Source organism: Hyla sarda, chromosome 12 (assembly GCF_029499605.1).
Source record: "Hyla sarda isolate aHylSar1 chromosome 12, aHylSar1.hap1, whole genome shotgun sequence".
Lineage (NCBI taxonomy): Eukaryota > Metazoa > Chordata > Amphibia > Anura > Hylidae > Hyla > Hyla sarda.
In genome coordinates, this window is record NC_079200.1 from 3,202,394 (window position 1) to 3,226,778 (window position 24,385).

The following is a 24,385-nucleotide window of genomic DNA, read 5'->3' on the forward strand; positions in this document are numbered from 1 at the left end:
AAGTGACACTATTGTATATAGGAAGCAAACATAATATGTGGCAATAATATAAATACCACAAATAAAAAGTCCCAGCAGGATGCAAACACAATGCACTTCAATGCTTGAAAAGGCCCCAAACAAGTGTATAGTATAATTACACCAAGTATACCGAGCTGGAACGTATTGTTCGCTTCTAAATAATGCTCGTTACTGGGGGGTGGAGGAAATCCCTGGACGTGGGGATTATTATTATTTCGGACTGTTACCTTGGAAACCAGACTTGCTCTGTAGGCTGCCAGGGCCTTCAGATATTCCTTTTTGGCCGCCTCGGTCTTCCTCTTGTAGGCCTGAAACAAACACAAGCAGCCATTAGATGGGGGGCGTCTACGATGGACACTTGCTTTGCTCCTGGGTGGAGTCTTTATATTCTGCTTGGCCCATCCTCTTGCGTTCTGTTTATTTCGGGGAGCAAAGGGTGAAGCCATCGGATGCCATAGGGTGATACCAATATGGTAGGTGTTTCATTAACCTCCTCTCATTGGACCATAGCCTGACGGTGGGATGCTGTGGAATACTGTACTTTATATAACTTTATATATACCACTAGTAGATACTGTAGATGTGAATATTGGGCCAATGTATTCTAGTAACAGTTCTAAAGTCTTGGTCACTAGGTGTCTCCCTCTCCTTACAATCTGCTGTCCACTGCCTGTTGTTAGGGGAATTCTGTCTCTTGTAACAGCAACATGAGGACAAATGAAATATCAGTGCTACCCCTACTATATGTTCAGGAGTGTAACTATAGGGGGTGCAGTGGGGACTCAAGAGCCTGACTGGCCCATACACCAGTGCTATTAATATAATTGGTGACCTGTAACAACTTTTTACATCTTCAGGTTACGTAACCGTGTATGTTAATATAAGAATATATGCACACAGTAATGCTTTCCTAATGCTTCTTTGTATTAAAGGGGAGGGTACTCCACTGGCCAGTGTTCGGAACAAAATGTTCCGAACGCCCCTTGTGACGTCATGGCCACCCCCCCTAAATGCAAGTCTATGGAAGGAGGCGTTATGACCGTCCTGCCCCCTCCCATAGACTTGAATTGAGGGGCATGGCCATGACATCACAAGGGCCGTGGCCGACCGCCACAGCGCAAAAACGTTGTTCGGAACATTTCATTCCGAACGCTGGCCAGTGGAGTACCCCTTTAATGCTTCACAGATATAGATATGTCTGTAAGTGCTCACATCCATGCATGTGTAATACCGAGGATAAAGATTAATATCTGCACTGTACCAGAAGTCTTGAGAAAAAGGCCGTGCCCCCGAAATGTCGCAACGCGCTGAAGTTGTCCTTAAGCTGAATCTCCCTTGTGTGTCATGGCGGCGTCTAGCTCCTAGTGCAGTGAAGATCTTTATCCTCGGAACTATACATGGACTTGAGGCCCTATGGGTGATGTAAATGCCTTTGGTATGTATCTGTAACCGTGAAATATTAATATAAAGAAGCATTTGGAAAGCATTACTGTGCGTATATATTCTTATATAGAACAGAGTATTGGAGCAGGAGCCTCTGATTTATGCGCACAAGGTCCGAGAATATTATATGAAGTAATGTGGTTCTATTACCTCCTCAGCAGCAGCACCAGTAGAAGCTAAGTGCTTAATGTAACCCCTTCCTTGTTGCGCTGCTGCAGTTTATTTTCTTACTTAGTAACCCCTTCTTCCTCCACCTGTTATATATAGTAGTGTACTGTAATTAATCCCCCAGCACAGTGCCAGCAAGTCCAGTACCTTATGTCATGGCAGAGCAGAGATGAATATGTGCTTTAGTTGGCTAAAGAAATAAGGGAAAGGAAGTCCCTGTGTGTGTTATACTGGCAAATAGCCCAGCTCTGGTCACACCCTAAAATACAGAGAATGAGAAATCGCTGTGTACCATGAAGAGGGCTCTCAGTGTTCTAATAATGGTTAATAATGGGTTAATATAATGGGTTAATATAATGCATGAAGGTGGCTCAATACCAACATGTTACTCCTGAGTCACTGGTTGGAGATGCACCCTACCAAAAACCTTACAGTCTAACAACACGTGAAGAAACAACAATGCAGTATGCCCACAGTAGTGTTAAGCAAGTTTTCAGAAAGTTTGGCTCTCCAGGCTCGGCAAACTTTCGAAAAGTGTTTGGTTCGTGGCTGGTAACTGGTCTTAAAGTGGCCACGGCCAGTGCTGCCCGGTCTTAAAGTCAGTGAGCAGTGGCTGCTGGTTCTTGTGACGGGATTTATCAAACCCTGTGCAGAGAAACAGTGGAGCTTTGGGGTCTGTGGGCAACAGTTTTGTAACACCTGGAGGTCCACAGTTTGGAGACCATTGGTCTGGACTGTAGCCCCCAACCCAGTCCTAGTCACTTCATTGGAAGAGAACAGGGAAAAATGTAAATCCTAAACTGTAAGTTGGTCTGGATGACTGGATGGGGACCTCTGCTATAGACCTTATTGTGGAGCCTTGAGGACTGGGTTGGGGACCTCTGCTATAGACCTTATTGTGGAGCCTTGAGGACTGGGTTGGGGACCTCTGCTATAGACCTTATTGTGGAGCCTTGAGGACTGGATTGGGGACCTCTGCTATAGACCTTATTGTGGAGCCTTGAGCACTGGGTTGGGGTCCTCTGCTATAGACTATGTTGTGAAGCCTTGAGGACTGGGTTGGGGACCTTTGTTATAGACCATGTTGTGGAGCCTTGAGGACTGGGTTGGGGACCTCTGCTATAGACCATGTTGTGGAGCCTTGAGGACTGGGTTGGGGACCTCTTCTATAGACCATGTTGTGGAGTCTTGAGGACTGGGTTGGGGACCTCTGCTATAGACCATGTTGTGGAGCCTTGAGGACTGGGTTGGGGACCTCTTCTATAGACCATGTTGTGGAGCCTTGAGGACTGGGTTGGGGACCTCTGCTATAGACCATGTTGTGGAGCCTTGAGGACTGGGTTTGGGGACCTCTGTTATAGACCATGTTGTGGAGCACTGAGGACCATGTTGTGGAGCCTTGAGGACTGGGTTGAGGACCTCTGCTATAGACCATGTTGTGGAGCCTTGAGGACTGGGTTGGGGACCTCTGCTATAGACCATGTTGTGGAGCCTTGAGGACTGGGTTGGGGACCTCTGCTATAGACCATGTTGTGGAGCCTTGAGGACTGGGTTGGGGACCTCTTCTATAGACCATGTTGTGGAGCCTTGAGGACTGGGTTGAGGACCTCTGCTATAGACCATGTTGTGGAGCCTTGAGGACTGGGTTGAGGACCTCTGCTATAGACCATGTTGTGGAGCCTTGAGGACTGGGTTGGGGACCTCTGCTATAGACCATGTTGTGGATTCTTGATGACTGGGTTGGGGACCTCTGTTATAGACCATGTTGTGGAGCACTGAGGACCATGTTGGGGACCTCTTCTATAGACCATGTTGTGGAGCCTTGAGGACTGGGTTGAGGACCTCTGCTATAGACCATGTTGTGGAGCCTTGAGGACTGGGTTGGGGACCTCTTCTATAGATCATGTTGTGGAGTCTTGAGGACTGGGTTTGGGGACCTCTGTTATAGACCATGTTGTGGAGCCTTGAGGACTGGGTTGGGGACCTCTGCTATAGACCATGTTGTGGAGCCTTGAGGACTGGGTTGGGGACCTCTTCTATAGATCATGTTGTGGAGTCTTGAGGACTGGGTTTGGGGACCTCTGTTATAGACCATGTTGTGGAGCACTGAGGACCATGTTGTGGAGCCTTGAGGACTGGGTTGGGGGACCTCTGCTATAGACCATGTTGTGGAGCCTTTAGGACTGGGTTGGGGACCTCTTCTATAGATCATGTTGTGGAGCCTTGAGGACTGGGGTGGGGACCTCTGCTATAGACCATGTTGTGGAGCCTTGAGGACTGGGTTGGGGACCTCTTCTATAGATCATGTTGTGGAGCCTTGAGGACTGGGGTGGGGACCTCTGCTATAGACCATGTTGTGGAGCCTTGAGGACTGGGTTGGGGACCTCTTCTATAGATCATGTTGTGGAGTCTTGAGGACTGGGTTTGGGGACCTCTGTTATAGACCATGTTGTGGAGCCTTGAGGACTGGGTTGGGGACCTCTGCTATAGACCATGTTGTGGAGCCTTGAGGACTGGGTTGGGGACCTCTTCTATAGATCATGTTGTGGAGTCTTGAGGACTGGGTTTGGGGACCTCTGTTATAGACCATGTTGTGGAGCACTGAGGACCATGTTGTGGAGCCTTGAGGACTGGGTTGGGGGACCTCTGCTATAGACCATGTTGTGGAGCCTTTAGGACTGGGTTGGGGACCTCTTCTATAGATCATGTTGTGGAGCCTTGAGGACTGGGGTGGGGACCTCTGCTATAGACCATGTTGTGGAGCCTTGAGGACTGGGTTGGGGACCTCTTCTATAGATCATGTTGTGGAGCCTTGAGGACTGGGGTGGGGACCTCTGCTATAGACCATGTTGTGGAGCCTTGAGGACTGGGTTGGGGACCTCTTCTATAGATCATGTTGTGGAGCCTTGAGGACTGGGTTGGGGACCTCTTCTATAGATCATGTTGTGGAGCCTTGAGGACTGGGTTGGGGACCTCTTCTATAGATTATGTTGTGGAGTCTTGAGGACTGGGTTGAGGACCTCTGCTATAGACCATGTTGTGGAGTCTTGAGGACTGGGTTGAGGACCTCTTCTATAGACCATGTTGTGGAGCCTTGAGGACTGGGTTGGGGACCTCTTCTATTGATCATGTTGTGGAGCCTTGAGGACTGGGTTGGGGACCTCTGCTATAGACCATGTTGTGGAGCCTTGAGGACTGGGTTGGGGACCTCTTCTATTGATCATGTTGTGGAGCCTTGAGGACTGGGTTGAGGACCTCTTCTATAGACCATGTTGTGGAGCCTTGAGGACTGGGTTGGGGACCTCTGCTATAGACCATGTTGTGGAGCCTTGAGGACTGGGTTGAGGACCTCTGCTATAGACCATGTTGTGGAGCCTGGAGGACTGGGGTGGGGACCTCTTCTATTGATCATGTTGTGGAGCCTGGAGGACTGGGTTGGGGACCTCTGCTATAGACCATGTTGTGGAGCCTTGATGACTGGGTTGGGGACCTCTTCTATAGATCATGTTGTGGAGTCTTGAGGACTGGGGTGGGGACCTCTGGTCTAGACAATGCATTTATTAAAACAGTGGCCCCTGTGTCATCTTTAATATATTCTCCAAACACATAAGGACTGTGGACCTTTGATGAATGAGACTCTTGAGCCTCGTAATAATATTTCTTATTCAGTCCGCTAACATAAATCCACTCACTTGTTTTTGTTCTTCGCCCAGGCTGTCCCACATAGAAGCGACAATTTTGGATACATCTCCAAATGTGGCATTGGGGTTCTGTCCTTTGATGGCTGCTTGTGTATCCCTAAAAAAAAGGGCGTAGGCCGACACAGGCTTCTGGGGCTCGTTTGGGTCCTTCTTCTTCTTTTTCTTCTGGTTTTTGGGTTTTTTACCAAGGTCAGCAGAAGGTCGTTTCTCTCCAGCACCCTGCAAAGTGGACAAGAGTTTAGTGGATTCAGTCACCAAGTGTTGTCTTGTTGGGGGGTTTAGGCTTTCTACCTACCTGACAAGCTTTATTCCTATTTATTTAGGAAGGTGTTTTTCTATCATAACTTATAGCTCATGGTCTATGGGCATCAAGGAGGTTCCCTGTTCTCCCATAAGGCCTGTTACGCCGAGCGCTCCGGGTCCCCGCTCCTCCCCGGAGCGCTCGCTTCACTCTCCCCGCGGCAGCGCTCCGGTCACGTCCTCTGACCCGGGGCGCTGCGATTCCGCTGCCAGCCGGGATGCGATTCGCGATGCGGGTAGCGCCCGCTCGCGATGCGCACCCCGGCTCCCCTACCTGACTCGCTCTCCGTCTGTTCTGTCCCGGCGCGCGCGGCCCCGCTCCCTAGGGCGCGCGCGCGCCGGGTCTCTGCGATTTAAAGGGCCACTGCGCCGCTGATTGGCGCAGTGGTCCCAATTAGTGTGTTCACCTGTGCACTTCCCTATATCACCTCACTTCCCCTGCACTCCCTTGCCGGATCTTGTTGCCTTAGTGCCAGTGAAAGCGTTCCTTGTGTGTTCCTTGCCTGTGTTTCCAGACCTTCTGCCGTTGCCCCTGACTACGATCCTTGCTGCCTGCCCCGACCTTCTGCTACGTCCGACCTTGCTTTTGCCTACTCCCTTGTACCGCGCCTATCTTCAGCAGCCAGAGAGGTGAGCCGTTGCTAGTGGATACGACCTGGTCACTACCGCCGCAGCAAGACCATCCCGCTTTGCGGCGGGCTCTGGTGAAAACCAGTAGTGGCTTAGAACCGGTCCACTAGCACGGTCCACGCCAATCCCTCTCTGGCACAGAGGATCCACTACCTGCCAGCCGGCATCGTGACAGTAGATCCGGCCATGGATCCCGCTGAAGTTCCTCTGCCAGTTGTCGCTGACCTCACCACGGTGGTCGCCCAGCAGTCACAACAGATAGCGCAACAAGGCCAACAGCTGTCTCAACTGACCGTTATGCTACAACAGTTACTACCACAGCTTCAGCAGTCATCTCCTCCGCCAGCTCCTGCACCTCCTCCGCAGCGAGTGGCCGCTCCTGGGATACGCTTATCCTTGCCGGATAAATTTGATGGGGACTCTAAGTTTTGCCGTGGCTTTCTTTCCCAATGTTCCCTGCATCTGGAGATGATGTCGGACCTGTTTCCCACTGAAAGGTCTAAGGTGGCTTTCGTAGTCAGCCTTCTGTCCGGAAAAGCCCTGTCATGGGCCACACCGCTCTGGGACCGCAATGACCCCGTCACTGCCTCTGTACACTCCTTCTTCTCGGAAATCCGAAGTGTCTTTGAGGAACCTGCCCGAGCCTCTTCTGCTGAGACTGCCCTGTTGAACCTGGTCCAGGGTAATTCTTCTGTTGGCGAGTATGCCGTACAATTCCGTACTCTTGCTTCAGAATTGTCCTGGAATAATGAGGCCCTCTGCGCGACCTTCAAAAAAGGCCTATCCAGCAACATTAAAGATGTTCTGGCCGCACGAGAAATTCCTGCTAATCTACATGAACTTATTCACCTAGCCACTCGCATTGACATGCGTTTTTCCGAAAGGCGTCAGGAACTCCGCCAAGATATGGACTCTGTTCGCACGAGGCGTTTCTTCTCCTCGGCTCCTCTCTCCTCTGGTCCCCTGCAATCTGTTCCTGTGCCTCCCGCCGTGGAGGCTATGCAGGTCGACCGGTCTCGCCTGACACCTCAAGAGAGGACACGACGCCGTATGGAGAACCTCTGCCTGTACTGTGCTAGTACCGAACACTTCCTGAGAGATTGTCCTATCCGTCCTCCCCGCCTGGAAAGACGTACGCTGACTCCGCACAAAGGTGAGACAGTCCTTGATGTCTACTCTGCTTCTCCACGTCTTACTGTGCCTGTGCGGATGTCTGCCTCTGCCTTCTCCTTCTCTACAGTGGCCTTCTTGGACTCTGGATCTGCAGGAAATTTTATTTTGGCCTCTCTCGTTAACAGGTTCAACATCCCGGTGACCAGTCTCGCCAGACCCCTCTACATCAATTGTGTAAATAATGAAAGATTGGACTGTACCATACGTTTCCGCACGGAGCCCCTTCTTATGAGCATCGGATCTCATCATGAGAGGATTGAACTTTTGGTCCTCCCCAATTGCACCTCGGAAATTCTCCTTGGACTTCCCTGGCTTCAACTTCATTCCCCTACCCTGGATTGGTCCACTGGGGAGATCAAGAGTTGGGGGTCCTCTTGTTCCAAGAACTGTCTAAAACCGGTTCCCAGTAACCCTTGCCGTAACTCTGTGGTTCCTCCAGTAACCGGTCTCCCTAAGGCCTATATGGACTTCGCGGATGTTTTCTGCAAAAAACAAGCTGAGACTCTACCTCCTCACAGGCCTTATGATTGCCCTATCGACCTCCTCCCGGGCACTACTCCACCCCGGGGCAGAATTTATCCTCTCTCTGCCCCAGAGACTCTTGCCATGTCCGAATACGTCCAGGAGAATCTAAAAAAGGGCTTTATCCGTAAATCCTCCTCTCCTGCCGGAGCCGGATTTTTCTTTGTGTCCAAAAAAGATGGCTCCCTACGTCCTTGCATTGACTACCGCGGTCTTAATAAAATCACGGTTAAGAACCGCTACCCCTTACCCCTCATCTCTGAACTCTTTGATCGCCTCCAAGGTGCCCACATCTTCACTAAATTGGACTTAAGAGGCGCCTATAACCTCATCCGCATCAGAGAGGGGGACGAGTGGAAAACGGCATTTAACACCAGAGATGGACACTTTGAGTATCTGGTCATGCCCTTTGGACTGTGCAACGCCCCTGCCGTCTTCCAAGACTTTGTCAATGAAATTTTTCGTGATCTGTTATACTCCTGTGTTGTTGTATATCTGGACGATATCCTAATTTTTTCTGCCAATCTAGAAGAACACCGCCAGCATGTCCGTATGGTTCTTCAGAGACTTCGTGACAACCAACTCTATGCCAAAATTGAGAAATGTCTGTTTGAATGCCAATCTCTTCCTTTTCTAGGATATTTGGTCTCTGGCCAGGGACTACAGATGGATCCAGACAAACTCTCTGCCGTCTTAGATTGGCCACGCCCCTCCGGACTCCGTGCTATCCAACGCTTTTTGGGGTTCGCCAATTATTACAGGCAATTTATTCCACATTTTTCTACCATTGTGGCTCCTATCGTGGCTTTAACCAAAAAAAATGCTGATCCCAAGTCCTGGCCTCCTCAAGCAGAAGACGCCTTTAAACGACTCAAGTCTGCCTTTTCTTCGGCTCCCGTCCTCTCCAGACCTGACCCTTCCAAACCCTTCCTATTGGAGGTTGATGCCTCCTCAGTGGGAGCTGGAGCTGTTCTTCTACAAAAAAATTCTTCCGGGCATGCTGTCACTTGTGGTTTTTTCTCTAGGACCTTCTCTCCAGCGGAGAGGAACTACTCCATCGGGGATCGAGAGCTTCTAGCCATTAAATTAGCACTTGAGGAATGGAGGCATCTGCTGGAGGGATCAAGTTCTCCTGTTATTATCTACACCGACCACAAGAACCTCTCCTACCTCCAGTCTGCCCAACGGCTGAATCCTCGCCAGGCCCGGTGGTCTCTGTTCTTTGCCCGATTTAATTTTGAGATTCACTTTCGTCCTGCCGATAAGAACATTAGGGCCGATGCTCTCTCTCGTTCCTCGGATGCCTCAGAAGTTGAACTCTCTCCGCAACACATCATTCCACCTGACTGCCTGATCTCCACTTCTCCTGCCTCCATCAGGCAGACTCCTCCAGGAAAGACCTTTGTTTCTCCTCGCCAACGCCTCGGAATCCTCAAATGGGGTCACTCCTCCCATCTCGCAGGTCATGCGGGTATCAAGAAATCTGTGCAACTCATCTCCCGCTTCTATTGGTGGCCGACTCTGGAGACGGATGTTGTGGACTTTGTGCGAGCCTGCACTATCTGTGCCCGGGATAAGACTCCTCGCCAGAAGCCCGCTGGTTTTCTTCATCCTCTGCCTGTCCCCGAACAGCCTTGGTCTCTGATTGGTATGGATTTTATTACTGATTTACCCCCTTCCCGTGGCAACACTGTTATTTGGGTGGTCGTTGATCGATTCTCCAAAATGGCACATTTCATCCCTCTTCCTGGTCTTCCTTCTGCGCCTCAGTTGGCTAAACAATTTTTTGTACACATTTTTCGTCTTCACGGGTTGCCTACGCAGATTGTCTCGGATAGAGGCGTCCAATTCGTGTCTAAATTCTGGAGGGCTCTCTGTAAACAACTCAAGATTAAATTAAATTTTTCTTCTGCATATCATCCCCAGTCCAATGGACAAGTAGAAAGGATTAACCAGATCTTGGGTGATTATTTGCGACATTTTGTTTCCTCCCGCCAGGATGACTGGGCAGATCTCCTCCCATGGGCCGAATTCTCGTATAACTTCAGGGTCTCTGAGTCTTCCTCCAAATCCCCATTTTTCGTGGTGTACGGCCGTCACCCTCTTCCCCCCCTCCCTACTCCCTTGCCCTCTGGTCTGCCCGCTGTGGATGAAATTTCTCGTGACCTTTCCATCATATGGAGAGAGACCCAAAATTCTCTCTTACAGGCTTCATCACGCATGAAGAAGTTCGCGGATAAGAAAAGAAGAGCTCCCCCCGTTTTTTCCCCTGGAGACAAGGTATGGCTCTCCGCTAAATATGTCCGCTTCCGTGTCCCTAGCTACAAGTTGGGACCACGCTATCTTGGTCCTTTCAAAATTTTGTGTCAAATTAATCCTGTCTCTTATAAACTTCTTCTTCCTCCCTCTCTTCGTATCCCTAATGCCTTTCACGTCTCTCTTCTCAAACCACTCATCCTCAACCGTTTTTCTCCCAAATCTGTTCCTCCCACTCCTGTTTCCGGCTCCTCGGACATCTTCTCGGTCAAAGAAATTTTAGCTGCCAAAAAGGTCAGAGGGAAAAATTTTTTTTTAGTGGACTGGGAGGGTTGTGGTCCTGAAGAGAGATCCTGGGAACCTGAGGACAACATCCTAGACAAAAGTCTGCTCCTCAGGTTCTCAGGCTCTAAGAAGAGGGGGAGACCCAAGGGGGGGGGTACTGTTACGCCGAGCGCTCCGGGTCCCCGCTCCTCCCCGGAGCGCTCGCTTCACTCTCCCCGCGGCAGCGCTCCGGTCACGTCCTCTGACCCGGGGCGCTGCGATTCCGCTGCCAGCCGGGATGCGATTCGCGATGCGGGTAGCGCCCGCTCGCGATGCGCACCCCGGCTCCCCTACCTGACTCGCTCTCCGTCTGTTCTGTCCCGGCGCGCGCGGCCCCGCTCCCTAGGGCGCGCGCGCGCCGGGTCTCTGCGATTTAAAGGGCCACTGCGCCGCTGATTGGCGCAGTGGTCCCAATTAGTGTGTTCACCTGTGCACTTCCCTATATCACCTCACTTCCCCTGCACTCCCTTGCCGGATCTTGTTGCCTTAGTGCCAGTGAAAGCGTTCCTTGTGTGTTCCTAGCCTGTGTTCCAGACCTTCTGCCGTTGCCCCTGACTACGATCCTTGCTGCCTGCCCCGACCTTCTGCTACGTCCGACCTTGCTTTTGCCTACTCCCTTGTACCGCGCCTATCTTCAGCAGCCAGAGAGGTGAGCCGTTGCTAGTGGATACGACCTGGTCACTACCGCCGCAGCAAGACCATCCCGCTTTGCGGCGGGCTCTGGTGAAAACCAGTAGTGGCTTAGAACCGGTCCACTAGCACGGTCCACGCCAATCCCTCTCTGGCACAGAGGATCCACTACCTGCCAGCCGGCATCGTGACAAGGCCGTGTGCAGACAATGGCCCCGATCAATGAGCTTGAAACCAAAATGGTCTTGTTTTCCAAAAACAACCCCTCACAGCCGATGGGCCAAGCCATAGTTTGGGTCAGACTAATAAATCAGGGCAAATTTTTGGGGCATTTTATAGCTTTTTGAAGACTTTTTCCTTTGGGACCACTTTTGAGCTTGGGACGTAGGAAAAGCTTTAGCCCCAAAAACAGCTATAAAATTAGGTTTCAGCTGTTTTACCATTTACAATCTGTGCCGGGAGCTGCCTCCGAGACCTGACGTCATGACCACGCCCCCTCGTGATGTCACACATCACCCCTTCCATTCAGGTCTATGGGAGGGGGCGTGACATGAATGGAGGGGGCGTGGCCATGATGTCACGGCTCAGAGGCAGTGCCCAGCACAGAATGTCGGGGACCCCTGTGATCATACATCTTATCCCCTATCCTTTGGGTATAAAGATAAGATGTAAACATTCGGAATACCCCTTTAATGGTAATAAATGGCCTTTTTGGGGACATAAAACATCTGTTTTGGGGCCATTTTGGGGCCATAGATTGACCTAAGGTCATATAGTCTTTCAGGGACTTTTGTTCTACATGTGTGTCGTAGCCAAGTTGGCCAATTCTCTACTATTTACAAATGTCTAAATGTAAAACGTGTACAAAACTGTTTATCAATTGCACAATCTTATATATAGGATAATACTGCCATTTAATGCAGAGTTTTACACTTCTTAAAGTAACAGTACATATATTCCTACTTTGTACCTTATAGTGGGAGTCTGTGTCCTCCTCCTGGGTGGAGCTTGAAGGCGAGGGCGTGGCTGATTTACTCCCAGGTGGAGACGGTGACCCGTGGGTAACTCCACTCCTCATTCCCATTTGGGAGATAAGCTGTGATTGGCTGAGCGCACTCATGTGACTGGGCAGCATTCCGGATCGGTTTATCAAGGAGACTTGATGGTTGGGATCATAAGAGGATCCTTCGGAGTGGACCAGCTCCTGTATCTAAAGGGAAAAACCAAAGAATATGAGAAACGCAAGAGCAGCCGACATAGAAGACGTCATCTTATTAATATCCCGTCAGCCATTACTCCAAAGCCCATGGGGTCTCCATCATAGTGTAAGATTATTATTATGGCTCTATATGGGAGCTGCATATTTAGGGCTCCTTCATGGCGCCATAATACAACAGCATCTCTCTCCATTCACTGACATGATCCCTCTCTCTCCATTCACTGACATGATCCCTCTCTCCATTCACTGACATGATCCCTCTCTCTCCATTCACTGACATGATCCCTCTCTCTCCATTCACTGACATGATCCCTCTCTCCATTCACTGACATGATCCCTCTCTCTCTCCATTCACTGACATGATCCATCTCTCTCTCCATTCACTGACATGATCCATCTCTCTCCATTCACTGACATGATCCCTCTCTCCATTCACTGACATGATCCCTCTCTCTCTCCATTCACTGACATGATCCATCTCTCTCTCCATTCACTGACATGATCCCTCTCTCTCCATTCACTGACATGATCCATCTCTCTCCATTCACTGACATGATCCCTCTCTCCATTCACTGACATGATCCCTCTCTCTCTCCATTCACTGACATGATCCCTCTCTCTCTCCATTCACTGACATGATCCCTCTCTCTCTCCATTCACTGACATGATCCCTCTCTCTCCATTCACTGACATGATCCCTCTCTCTCCATTCACTGACATGATCCATCTCTCTCCATTCACTGACATGATCCCTCTCTCCATTCACTGACATGATCCATCTCTCTCCATTCACTGACATGATCCATCTCTCTCTCCATTCACTGACATGATCCATCTCTCTCTCCATTCACTGACATGATCCCTCTCTCTCCATTCACTGACATGATCCCTCTCTCTCTCCATTCACTGACATGATCCATCTCTCCCCGTTCACTGACATGATCCCTCTCTCCATTCACTGACATGATCCATCTCTCTCCATTCACTGACATGATCCCTCTCTCCATTCACTGACATGATCCCTCTCTCCATTCACTGACATGATCCATCTCTCCATTCACTGACATGATCCCTCTCTCTCTCCATTCACTGACATGATCCCTCTCTCCATTCACTGACATGATCCCTCTCTCCATTCACTGACATGATCCCTCTCTCTCTCCATTCACTGACATGATCCCTCTCTCTCCATTCACTGACATGATCCCTCTCTCTCTCCATTCACTGACATGATCCCTCTCTCCCGTTCACTGACATGATCCCTCTCTCCCGTTCACTGACATGATCTCTCTCTCCATTCACTGACATGATCCATCTCTCTCCATTCACTGACATGATCCATCTCTCTCCATTCACTGACATGATCCCTCTCTCTCTCCATTCACTGACATGATCCCTCTCTCTCTCCATTCACTGACATGATCCCTCTCTCTCCATTCACTGACATGATCCCTCTCTCCATTCACTGACATGATCCATCTCTCCCGTTCACTGACATGATCCCTCTCTCCATTCACTGACATGATCCCTCTCTCCATTCACTGACATGATCCCTCTCTCCATTCACTGACATGATCCCTCTCTCCATTCACTGACATGATCCCTCTCTCCATTCACTGACATGATCCATCTCTCTCCATTCACTGACATGATCCCTCTCTCCATTCACTGACATGATCCCTCTCTCCATTCACTGACATGATCCCTCTCCCGTTCACTTGCTTTGTGGCTTCTTATCTCTAATTATCAGTTAATGAGTCTTTAGCGTCTGATTCAGCGACAGAACGATGTGAAGTGAAGACTCATTCCCCATCAGCTGATTAGTGTCATTACCGGGAACCAGTGACAGCATAATATATTACACCGCCACCATAGTGCATAATATGTTACACCGCCACCATAGTGTATGATATGTTACACCGCCACCACCATGGTGTATGATATGTTACACCGCCACCACCATGATGTATAATATGTTACACCGCCACCACCATAGTGTATGATATGTTACACCGCCACCACCATGGTGTATAATATATTACACCGCCACCACCATGATGTATAATATGTTACACCGCCACCACCATGGTGTATGATATGTTACACCGCCACCACCATGATGTATAATATGTTACACCGCCAGCACCATGGTGTATGATATGTTACACCGCCACCACCATGGTGTATAATATGTTACACCGCCACCACCATAGTGTATGATATGTTACACCGCCACCACCATGGTGTATAATATATTACACCGCCACCACCATGGTGTATGATATGTTACACCGCCACCACCATGATGTATAATATGTTACACCGCCACCACCATAGTGTATGATATGTTACACCGCCACCACCATGGTGTATAATATATTACACCGCCACCACCATGATGTATAATATGTTACACCGCCACCACCATGGTGTATGATATGTTACACCGCCACCACCATGATGTATGATATATTACACCGCCACCAAAGTGTATGATATGTTACACCGCCACCACCATGATGTATAATATGTTACACTGCCACCATGATGTATAATATGTTACACCGCCGCCACCATGATGTATAATATGTTACACCGCCACCACCATAGTGCATAATATGTTACACCGCCACCACCATGGTGTATGATATGTTACACCGCCACCACCATGATGTATAATATGTTACACCGCCACCATAGTGTATGATATGTTACACCGCCACCATGATGTATGATATGTTACACCGCCACCATAGTGTATGATATGTTACACCGCCACCACCATGGTGTATGATATGTTACACCGCCACCACCATGATGTATAATATGTTACACCGCCACCATGGTGTATAATATGTTACACCGCCACCATGATGTATAATATGTTACACCGCCACCACCATAGTGTATAATATGTTACACCGCCACCATGATGTATGATATATTACACCGCCACCACCATAGTGTATAATATGTTACACCGCCACCATGATGTATGATATATTACACCGCCACCACCATAGTGCATAATATGTTACACCGCCACCACCATGGTGTATAATATGTTACACTGCCACCACCATGATGTATAATATGTTACACCGCCACCACCATGATGTATAATATGTTACACCGCCACCACCATGGTGTATGATATGTTACACCGCCACCACCATGATGTATAATATGTTACACCGCCACCACCATGATGTATAATATGTTACACCGCCACCACCATGATGTATAATATGTTACACCGCCACCATGATGTATGATATATTACACCGCCACCACCATGGTGTATAATATGTTACACCGCCACCATGATGTATAATATGTTACACCGCCACCACCATAGTGTATAATATGTTACACCGCCACCACCATGGTGTATAATATATTACACCGCCACCACCATGATGTATGATATATTACACCGCCACCATGATGTATAATATGTTACACTGCCAGCACCATGGTGTATGATATGTTACACAGCCACCACCATGATGTATAATATGTTACACCGCCACCACCATAGTGTATGATATGTTACACCGCCACCACCATGGTGTATAATATATTACACCGCCACCACCATGGTGTATGATATGTTACACCGCCACCACCATGATGTATAATATGTTACACCGCCAGCACCATGGTGTATGATATGTTACACCGCCACCATGATGTATAATATGTTACACTGCCAGCACCATGGTGTATGATATGTTACACAGCCACCACCATGATGTATAATATGTTACACCGCCACCACCATAGTGTATGATATGTTACACCGCCACCACCATGGTGTATAATATATTACACCGCCACCACCATGATGTATAATATGTTACACCGCCACCACCATGGTGTATGATATGTTACACCGCCACCACCATGATGTATAATATGTTACACCGCCAGCACCATGGTGTATGATATGTTACACCGCCACCACCATGGTGTATAATATGTTACACCGCCACCACCATAGTGTATGATATGTTACACCGCCACCACCATGGTGTATAATATATTACACCGCCACCACCATGGTGTATGATATGTTACACCGCCACCACCATGATGTATAATATGTTACACCGCCACCACCATAGTGTATGATATGTTACACCGCCACCACCATGGTGTATAATATATTACACCGCCACCACCATGATGTATAATATGTTACACCGCCACCACCATGGTGTATGATATGTTACACCGCCACCACCATGATGTATGATATATTACACCGCCACCAAAGTGTATGATATGTTACACCGCCACCACCATGATGTATAATATGTTACACTGCCACCATGATGTATAATATGTTACACCGCCGCCACCATGATGTATAATATGTTACACCGCCACCACCATAGTGTATAATATGTTACACCGCCACCACCATGATGTATAATATGTTACACCGCCACCACCATAGTGTATAATATGTTACACCGCCACCACCATAGTGTATAATATGTTACACCGCCACCATGATGTATAATATGTTACACCGCCACCATGATGTATAATATGTTACACGGCCACCACCATGATGTGTGATATGTTACACCGCCACCACCATGATGTATAATATGTTACACCGCCACCACCATGATGTATAATATGTTACACCGCCACCATGATGTATAATATGTTACACCGCCACCATGATGTATAATATGTTACACGGCCACCACCATGATGTGTGATATGTTACACCGCCACCACCATGATGTATAATATGTTACACCGCCACCATGATGTATGATATGTTACACCGCCACCATGATGTATAATATGTTACACCGCCACCATGATGTATAATATGTTACACCGCCACCACCTTAGTGTATAATATGTTACACCGCCACCACCATAGTGTATAATATGTTACACCGCCACCATAGTGTATGATATGTTACACCGCCACCATGATGTATAATATGTTACACCGCCACCATGATGTATAATATGTTACACCGCCACCATGATGTATGATATGTTACACCGCCACCATGATGTATGATATGTTACACCGCCACCACCATGATGTATAATATGTTACACCGCCACCACCATGATGTATGATATGTTACACCGCCACTGCCATGATGTATAATATGTTACACCGCCACAACCATAGTGTATAATATGTTACACCGCCACCACCATGGTGTATAATATGTTACACCGCCACCACCATGGTGTATAATATGTTACACCGCCACCACCATGATGTATAATATGTTACACCGCCACCACCATGGTGTATAATATGTTACACCGCCACCATGATGTATAATATGTTACACCGCCGCCACCATGATGTATAATATGTTACACCGCCACCACCATGATGTATAATATGTTACACCGCTACCACCATGGTGTATGATATGTTAAACCGCCACCACCATAGTGTATAATATGTTACACCGCCACCACCATGGTGTATAATATGTTACACCGCCACCACCATGATGTATAATATGTTACACCGCCACCACCATGATGTATAATATGTTACACCGCCACCACCATGATGTATAATATGTTACACCGCCACCACCATGATGTATAATATGTTACACCGCCACCACCATGATGTATAGTATGTTACACCGCCACCACCATGATGTATAATATGTTACACCGCCACCATGATGTATGATATGTTACACCGCCACCACCATGATGTATAATATGTTACACCGCCACCACCATGATGTATAATATGTTACACCGCCACCACCATGATGTATAATATGTTACACCGCCACCACCATGATGTATAATATGTTACACCGCCACCATGATGTATAATATGTTACACCGCCACCACCATGATGTATGATATGTTACACCGCCACCACCATGATGTATAATATGTTACACCGCCACCACCATGGTGTATGATATGTTACACCGCCACCACCATGATGTATAATATGTTACACCGCCACCACCATAGTGTATGATATGTTACACCGCCACCACCATGGTGTATAATATATTACACCGCCACCACCATGATGTATAATATGTTACACCGCCACCACCATGGTGTATGATATGTTACACCGCCACCACCATGATGTATAATATGTTACACCGCCAGCACCATGGTGTATGATATGTTACACCGCCACCACCATGGTGTATAATATGTTACACCGCCACCACCATAGTGTATGATATGTTACACCGCCACCACCATGGTGTATAATATATTACACCGCCACCACCATGGTGTATGATATGTTACACCGCCACCACCATGATGTATAATATGTTACACCGCCACCACCATAGTGTATGATATGTTACACCGCCACCACCATGGTGTATAATATATTACACCGCCACCACCATGATGTATAATATGTTACACCGCCACCACCATGGTGTATGATATGTTACACCGCCACCACCATGATGTATGATATATTACACCGCCACCAAAGTGTATGATATGTTACACCGCCACCACCATGATGTATAATATGTTACACTGCCACCATGATGTATAATATGTTACACCGCCGCCACCATGATGTATAATATGTTACACCGCCACCACCATAGTGTATAATATGTTACACCGCCACCACCATGATGTATAATATGTTACACCGCCACCACCATAGTGTATAATATGTTACACCGCCACCACCATAGTGTATAATATGTTACACCGCCACCATGATGTATAATATGTTACACCGCCACCATGATGTATAATATGTTACACGGCCACCACCATGATGTGTGATATGTTACACCGCCACCACCATGATGTATAATATGTTACACCGCCACCACCATGATGTATAATATGTTACACCGCCACCATGATGTATAATATGTTACACCGCCACCATGATGTATAATATGTTACACGGCCACCACCATGATGTGTGATATGTTACACCGCCACCACCATGATGTATAATATGTTACACCGCCACCATGATGTATGATATGTTACACCGCCACCATGATGTATAATATGTTACACCGCCACCATGATGTATAATATGTTACACCGCCACCACCTTAGTGTATAATATGTTACACCGCCACCACCATAGTGTATAATATGTTACACCGCCACCATAGTGTATGATATGTTACACCGCCACCATGATGTATAATATGTTACACCGCCACCATGATGTATAATATGTTACACCGCCACCATGATGTATGATATGTTACACCGCCACCATGATGTATGATATGTTACACCGCCACCACCATGATGTATAATATGTTACACCGCCACCACCATGATGTATGATATGTTACACCGCCACTGCCATGATGTATAATATGTTACACCGCCACAACCATAGTGTATAATATGTTACACCGCCACCACCATGGTGTATAATATGTTACACCGCCACCACCATGGTGTATAATATGTTACACCGCCACCACCATGATGTATAATATGTTACACCGCCACCACCATGGTGTATAATATGTTACACCGCCACCATGATGTATAATATGTTACACCGCCGCCACCATGATGTATAATATGTTACACCGCCACCACCATGATGTATAATATGTTACACCGCTACCACCATGGTGTATGATATGTTAAACCGCCACCACCATAGTGTATAATATGTTACACCGCCACCACCATGGTGTATAATATGTTACACCGCCACCACCATGATGTATAATATGTTACACCGCCACCACCATGATGTATAATATGTTACACCGCCACCACCATGATGTATAATATGTTACACCGCCACCACCATGATGTATAATATGTTACACCGCCACCACCATAGTGTATGATATGTTACACCGCCACCACCATGGTGTATGATATGTTACACCGCCACCACCATGATGTATAATATGTTACACCGCCACCATGGTGTATAATATGTTACACCGCCACCATGATGTATAATATGTTACACCGCCACCACCATAGTGTATAATATGTTACACCGCCACCATGATGTATGATATATTACACCGCCACCACCATAGTGTATAATATGTTACACCGCCACCATGATGTATGATATATTACACCGCCACCACCATAGTGCATAATATGTTACACCGCCACCACCATGGTGTATAATATGTTACACTGCCACCACCATGATGTATAATATGTTACACCGCCACCACCATGATGTATAATATGTTACACCGCCACCACCATGGTGTATGATATGTTACACCGCCACCACCATGATGTATAATATGTTACACCGCCACCACCATGATGTATAATATGTTACACCGCCACCACCATGATGTATAATATGTTACACCGCCACCATGATGTATGATATATTACACCGCCACCACCATGGTGTATAATATGTTACACCGCCACCATGATGTATAATATGTTACACCGCCACCACCATAGTGTATAATATGTTACACCGCCACCACCATGGTGTATAATATATTACACCGCCACCACCATGATGTATGATATATTACACCGCCACCATGATGTATAATATGTTACACTGCCAGCACCATGGTGTATGATATGTTACACAGCCACCACCATGATGTATAATATGTTACACCGCCACCACCATAGTGTATGATATGTTACACCGCCACCACCATGGTGTATAATATATTACACCGCCACCACCATGGTGTATGATATGTTACACCGCCACCACCATGATGTATAATATGTTACACCGCCAGCACCATGGTGTATGATATGTTACACCGCCACCATGATGTATAATATGTTACACTGCCAGCACCATGGTGTATGATATGTTACACAGCCACCACCATGATGTATAATATGTTACACCGCCACCACCATAGTGTATGATATGTTACACCGCCACCACCATGGTGTATAATATATTACACCGCCACCACCATGATGTATAATATGTTACACCGCCACCACCATGGTGTATGATATGTTACACCGCCACCACCATGATGTATAATATGTTACACCGCCAGCACCATGGTGTATGATATGTTACACCGCCACCACCATGGTGTATAATATGTTACACCGCCACCACCATAGTGTATGATATGTTACACCGCCACCACCATGGTGTATAATATATTACACCGCCACCACCATGGTGTATGATATGTTACACCGCCACCACCATGATGTATAATATGTTACACCGCCACCACCATAGTGTATGATATGTTACACCGCCACCACCATGGTGTATAATATATTACACCGCCACCACCATGATGTATAATATGTTACACCGCCACCACCATGGTGTATGATATGTTACACCGCCACCACCATGATGTATGATATATTACACCGCCACCAAAGTGTATGATATGTTACACCGCCACCACCATGATGTATAATATGTTACACTGCCACCATGATGTATAATATGTTACACCGCCGCCACCATGATGTATAATATGTTACACCGCCACCACCATAGTGTATAATATGTTACACCGCCACCACCATGATGTATAATATGTTACACCGCCACCACCATAGTGTATAATATGTTACACCGCCACCACCATAGTGTATAATATGTTACACCGCCACCATGATGTATAATATGTTACACCGCCACCATGATGTATAATATGTTACACGGCCACCACCATGATGTGTGATATGTTACACCGCCACCACCATGATGTATAATATGTTACACCGCCACCACCATGATGTATAATATGTTACACCGCCACCATGATGTATAATATGTTACACCGCCACCATGATGTATAATATGTTACACGGCCACCACCATGATGTGTGATATGTTACACCGCCACCACCATGATGTATAATATGTTACACCGCCACCATGATGTATGATATGTTACACCGCCACCATGATGTATAATATGTTACACCGCCACCATGATGTATAATATGTTACACCGCCACCACCTTAGTGTATAATATGTTACACCGCCACCACCATAGTGTATAATATGTTACACCGCCACCATAGTGTATGATATGTTACACCGCCACCATGATGTATAATATGTTACACCGCCACCATGATGTATAATATGTTACACCGCCACCATGATGTATGATATGTTACACCGCCACCATGATGTATGATATGTTACACCGCCACCACCATGATGTATAATATGTTACACCGCCACCACCATGATGTATGATATGTTACACCGCCACTGCCATGATGTATAATATGTTACACCGCCACAACCATAGTGTATAATATGTTACACCGCCACCACCATGGTGTATAATATGTTACACCGCCACCACCATGGTGTATAATATGTTACACCGCCACCACCATGATGTATAATATGTTACACCGCCACCACCATGGTGTATAATATGTTACACCGCCACCATGATGTATAATATGTTACACCGCCGCCACCATGATGTATAATATGTTACACCGCCACCACCATGATGTATAATATGTTACACCGCTACCACCATGGTGTATGATATGTTAAACCGCCACCACCATAGTGTATAATATGTTACACCGCCACCACCATGGTGTATAATATGTTACACCGCCACCACCATGATGTATAATATGTTACACCGCCACCACCATGATGTATAATATGTTACACCGCCACCACCATGATGTATAATATGTTACACCGCCACCACCATGATGTATAATATGTTACACCGCCACCACCATGATGTATAGTATGTTACACCGCCACCACCATGATGTATAATATGTTACACCGCCACCATGATGTATGATATGTTACACCGCCACCACCATGATGTATAATATGTTACACCGCCACCACCATGATGTATAATATGTTACACCGCCACCACCATGATGTATAATATGTTACACCGCCACCACCATGATGTATAATATGTTACACCGCCACCATGATGTATAATATGTTACACCGCCACCACCATGATGTATGATATGTTACACCGCCACCACCATGATGTATAATATGTTACACCGCCACCACCATGGTGTATGATATGTTACACCGCCACCACCATGATGTATAATATGTTACACCGCCACCACCATAGTGTATGATATGTTACACCGCCACCACCATGGTGTATAATATATTACACCGCCACCACCATGATGTATAATATGTTACACCGCCACCACCATGGTGTATGATATGTTACACCGCCACCACCATGATGTATAATATGTTACACCGCCAGCACCATGGTGTATGATATGTTACACCGCCACCACCATGGTGTATAATATGTTACACCGCCACCACCATAGTGTATGATATGTTACACCGCCACCACCATGGTGTATAATATATTACACCGCCACCACCATGGTGTATGATATGTTACACCGCCACCACCATGATGTATAATATGTTACACCGCCACCACCATAGTGTATGATATGTTACACCGCCACCACCATGGTGTATAATATATTACACCGCCACCACCATGATGTATAATATGTTACACCGCCACCACCATGGTGTATGATATGTTACACCGCCACCACCATGATGTATGATATATTACACCGCCACCAAAGTGTATGATATGTTACACCGCCACCACCATGATGTATAATATGTTACACTGCCACCATGATGTATAATATGTTACACCGCCGCCACCATGATGTATAATATGTTACACCGCCACCACCATAGTGTATAATATGTTACACCGCCACCACCATGATGTATAATATGTTACACCGCCACCACCATAGTGTATAATATGTTACACCGCCACCACCATAGTGTATAATATGTTACACCGCCACCATGATGTATAATATGTTACACCGCCACCATGATGTATAATATGTTACACGGCCACCACCATGATGTGTGATATGTTACACCGCCACCACCATGATGTATAATATGTTACACCGCCACCACCATGATGTATAATATGTTACACCGCCACCATGATGTATAATATGTTACACCGCCACCATGA

The 24,385-nt window shown here is 47.1% G+C and overlaps 1 protein-coding gene across 4 annotated transcripts in view; it reads right to left on the reverse strand.

Annotated features, from left to right (window-relative positions):
* TOX2 (TOX high mobility group box family member 2) overlaps nt 1-24,385 on the reverse strand; it is a 208,302-nt gene that overhangs the window by 9,716 nt on the left and 174,201 nt on the right. For all 4 annotated transcript variants that reach the window (XM_056548148.1, XM_056548147.1, XM_056548150.1 and 1 more), the window contains 3 exons: nt 12,139-12,378; nt 5,325-5,552; nt 249-329 (listed from right to left, as the gene is read on the reverse strand). In XM_056548148.1, coding sequence (XP_056404123.1) covers nt 249-329; nt 5,325-5,552; nt 12,139-12,378 — 549 coding nt within the window. The remainder of the gene's footprint in view (nt 1-248; nt 330-5,324; nt 5,553-12,138; nt 12,379-24,385) is intronic.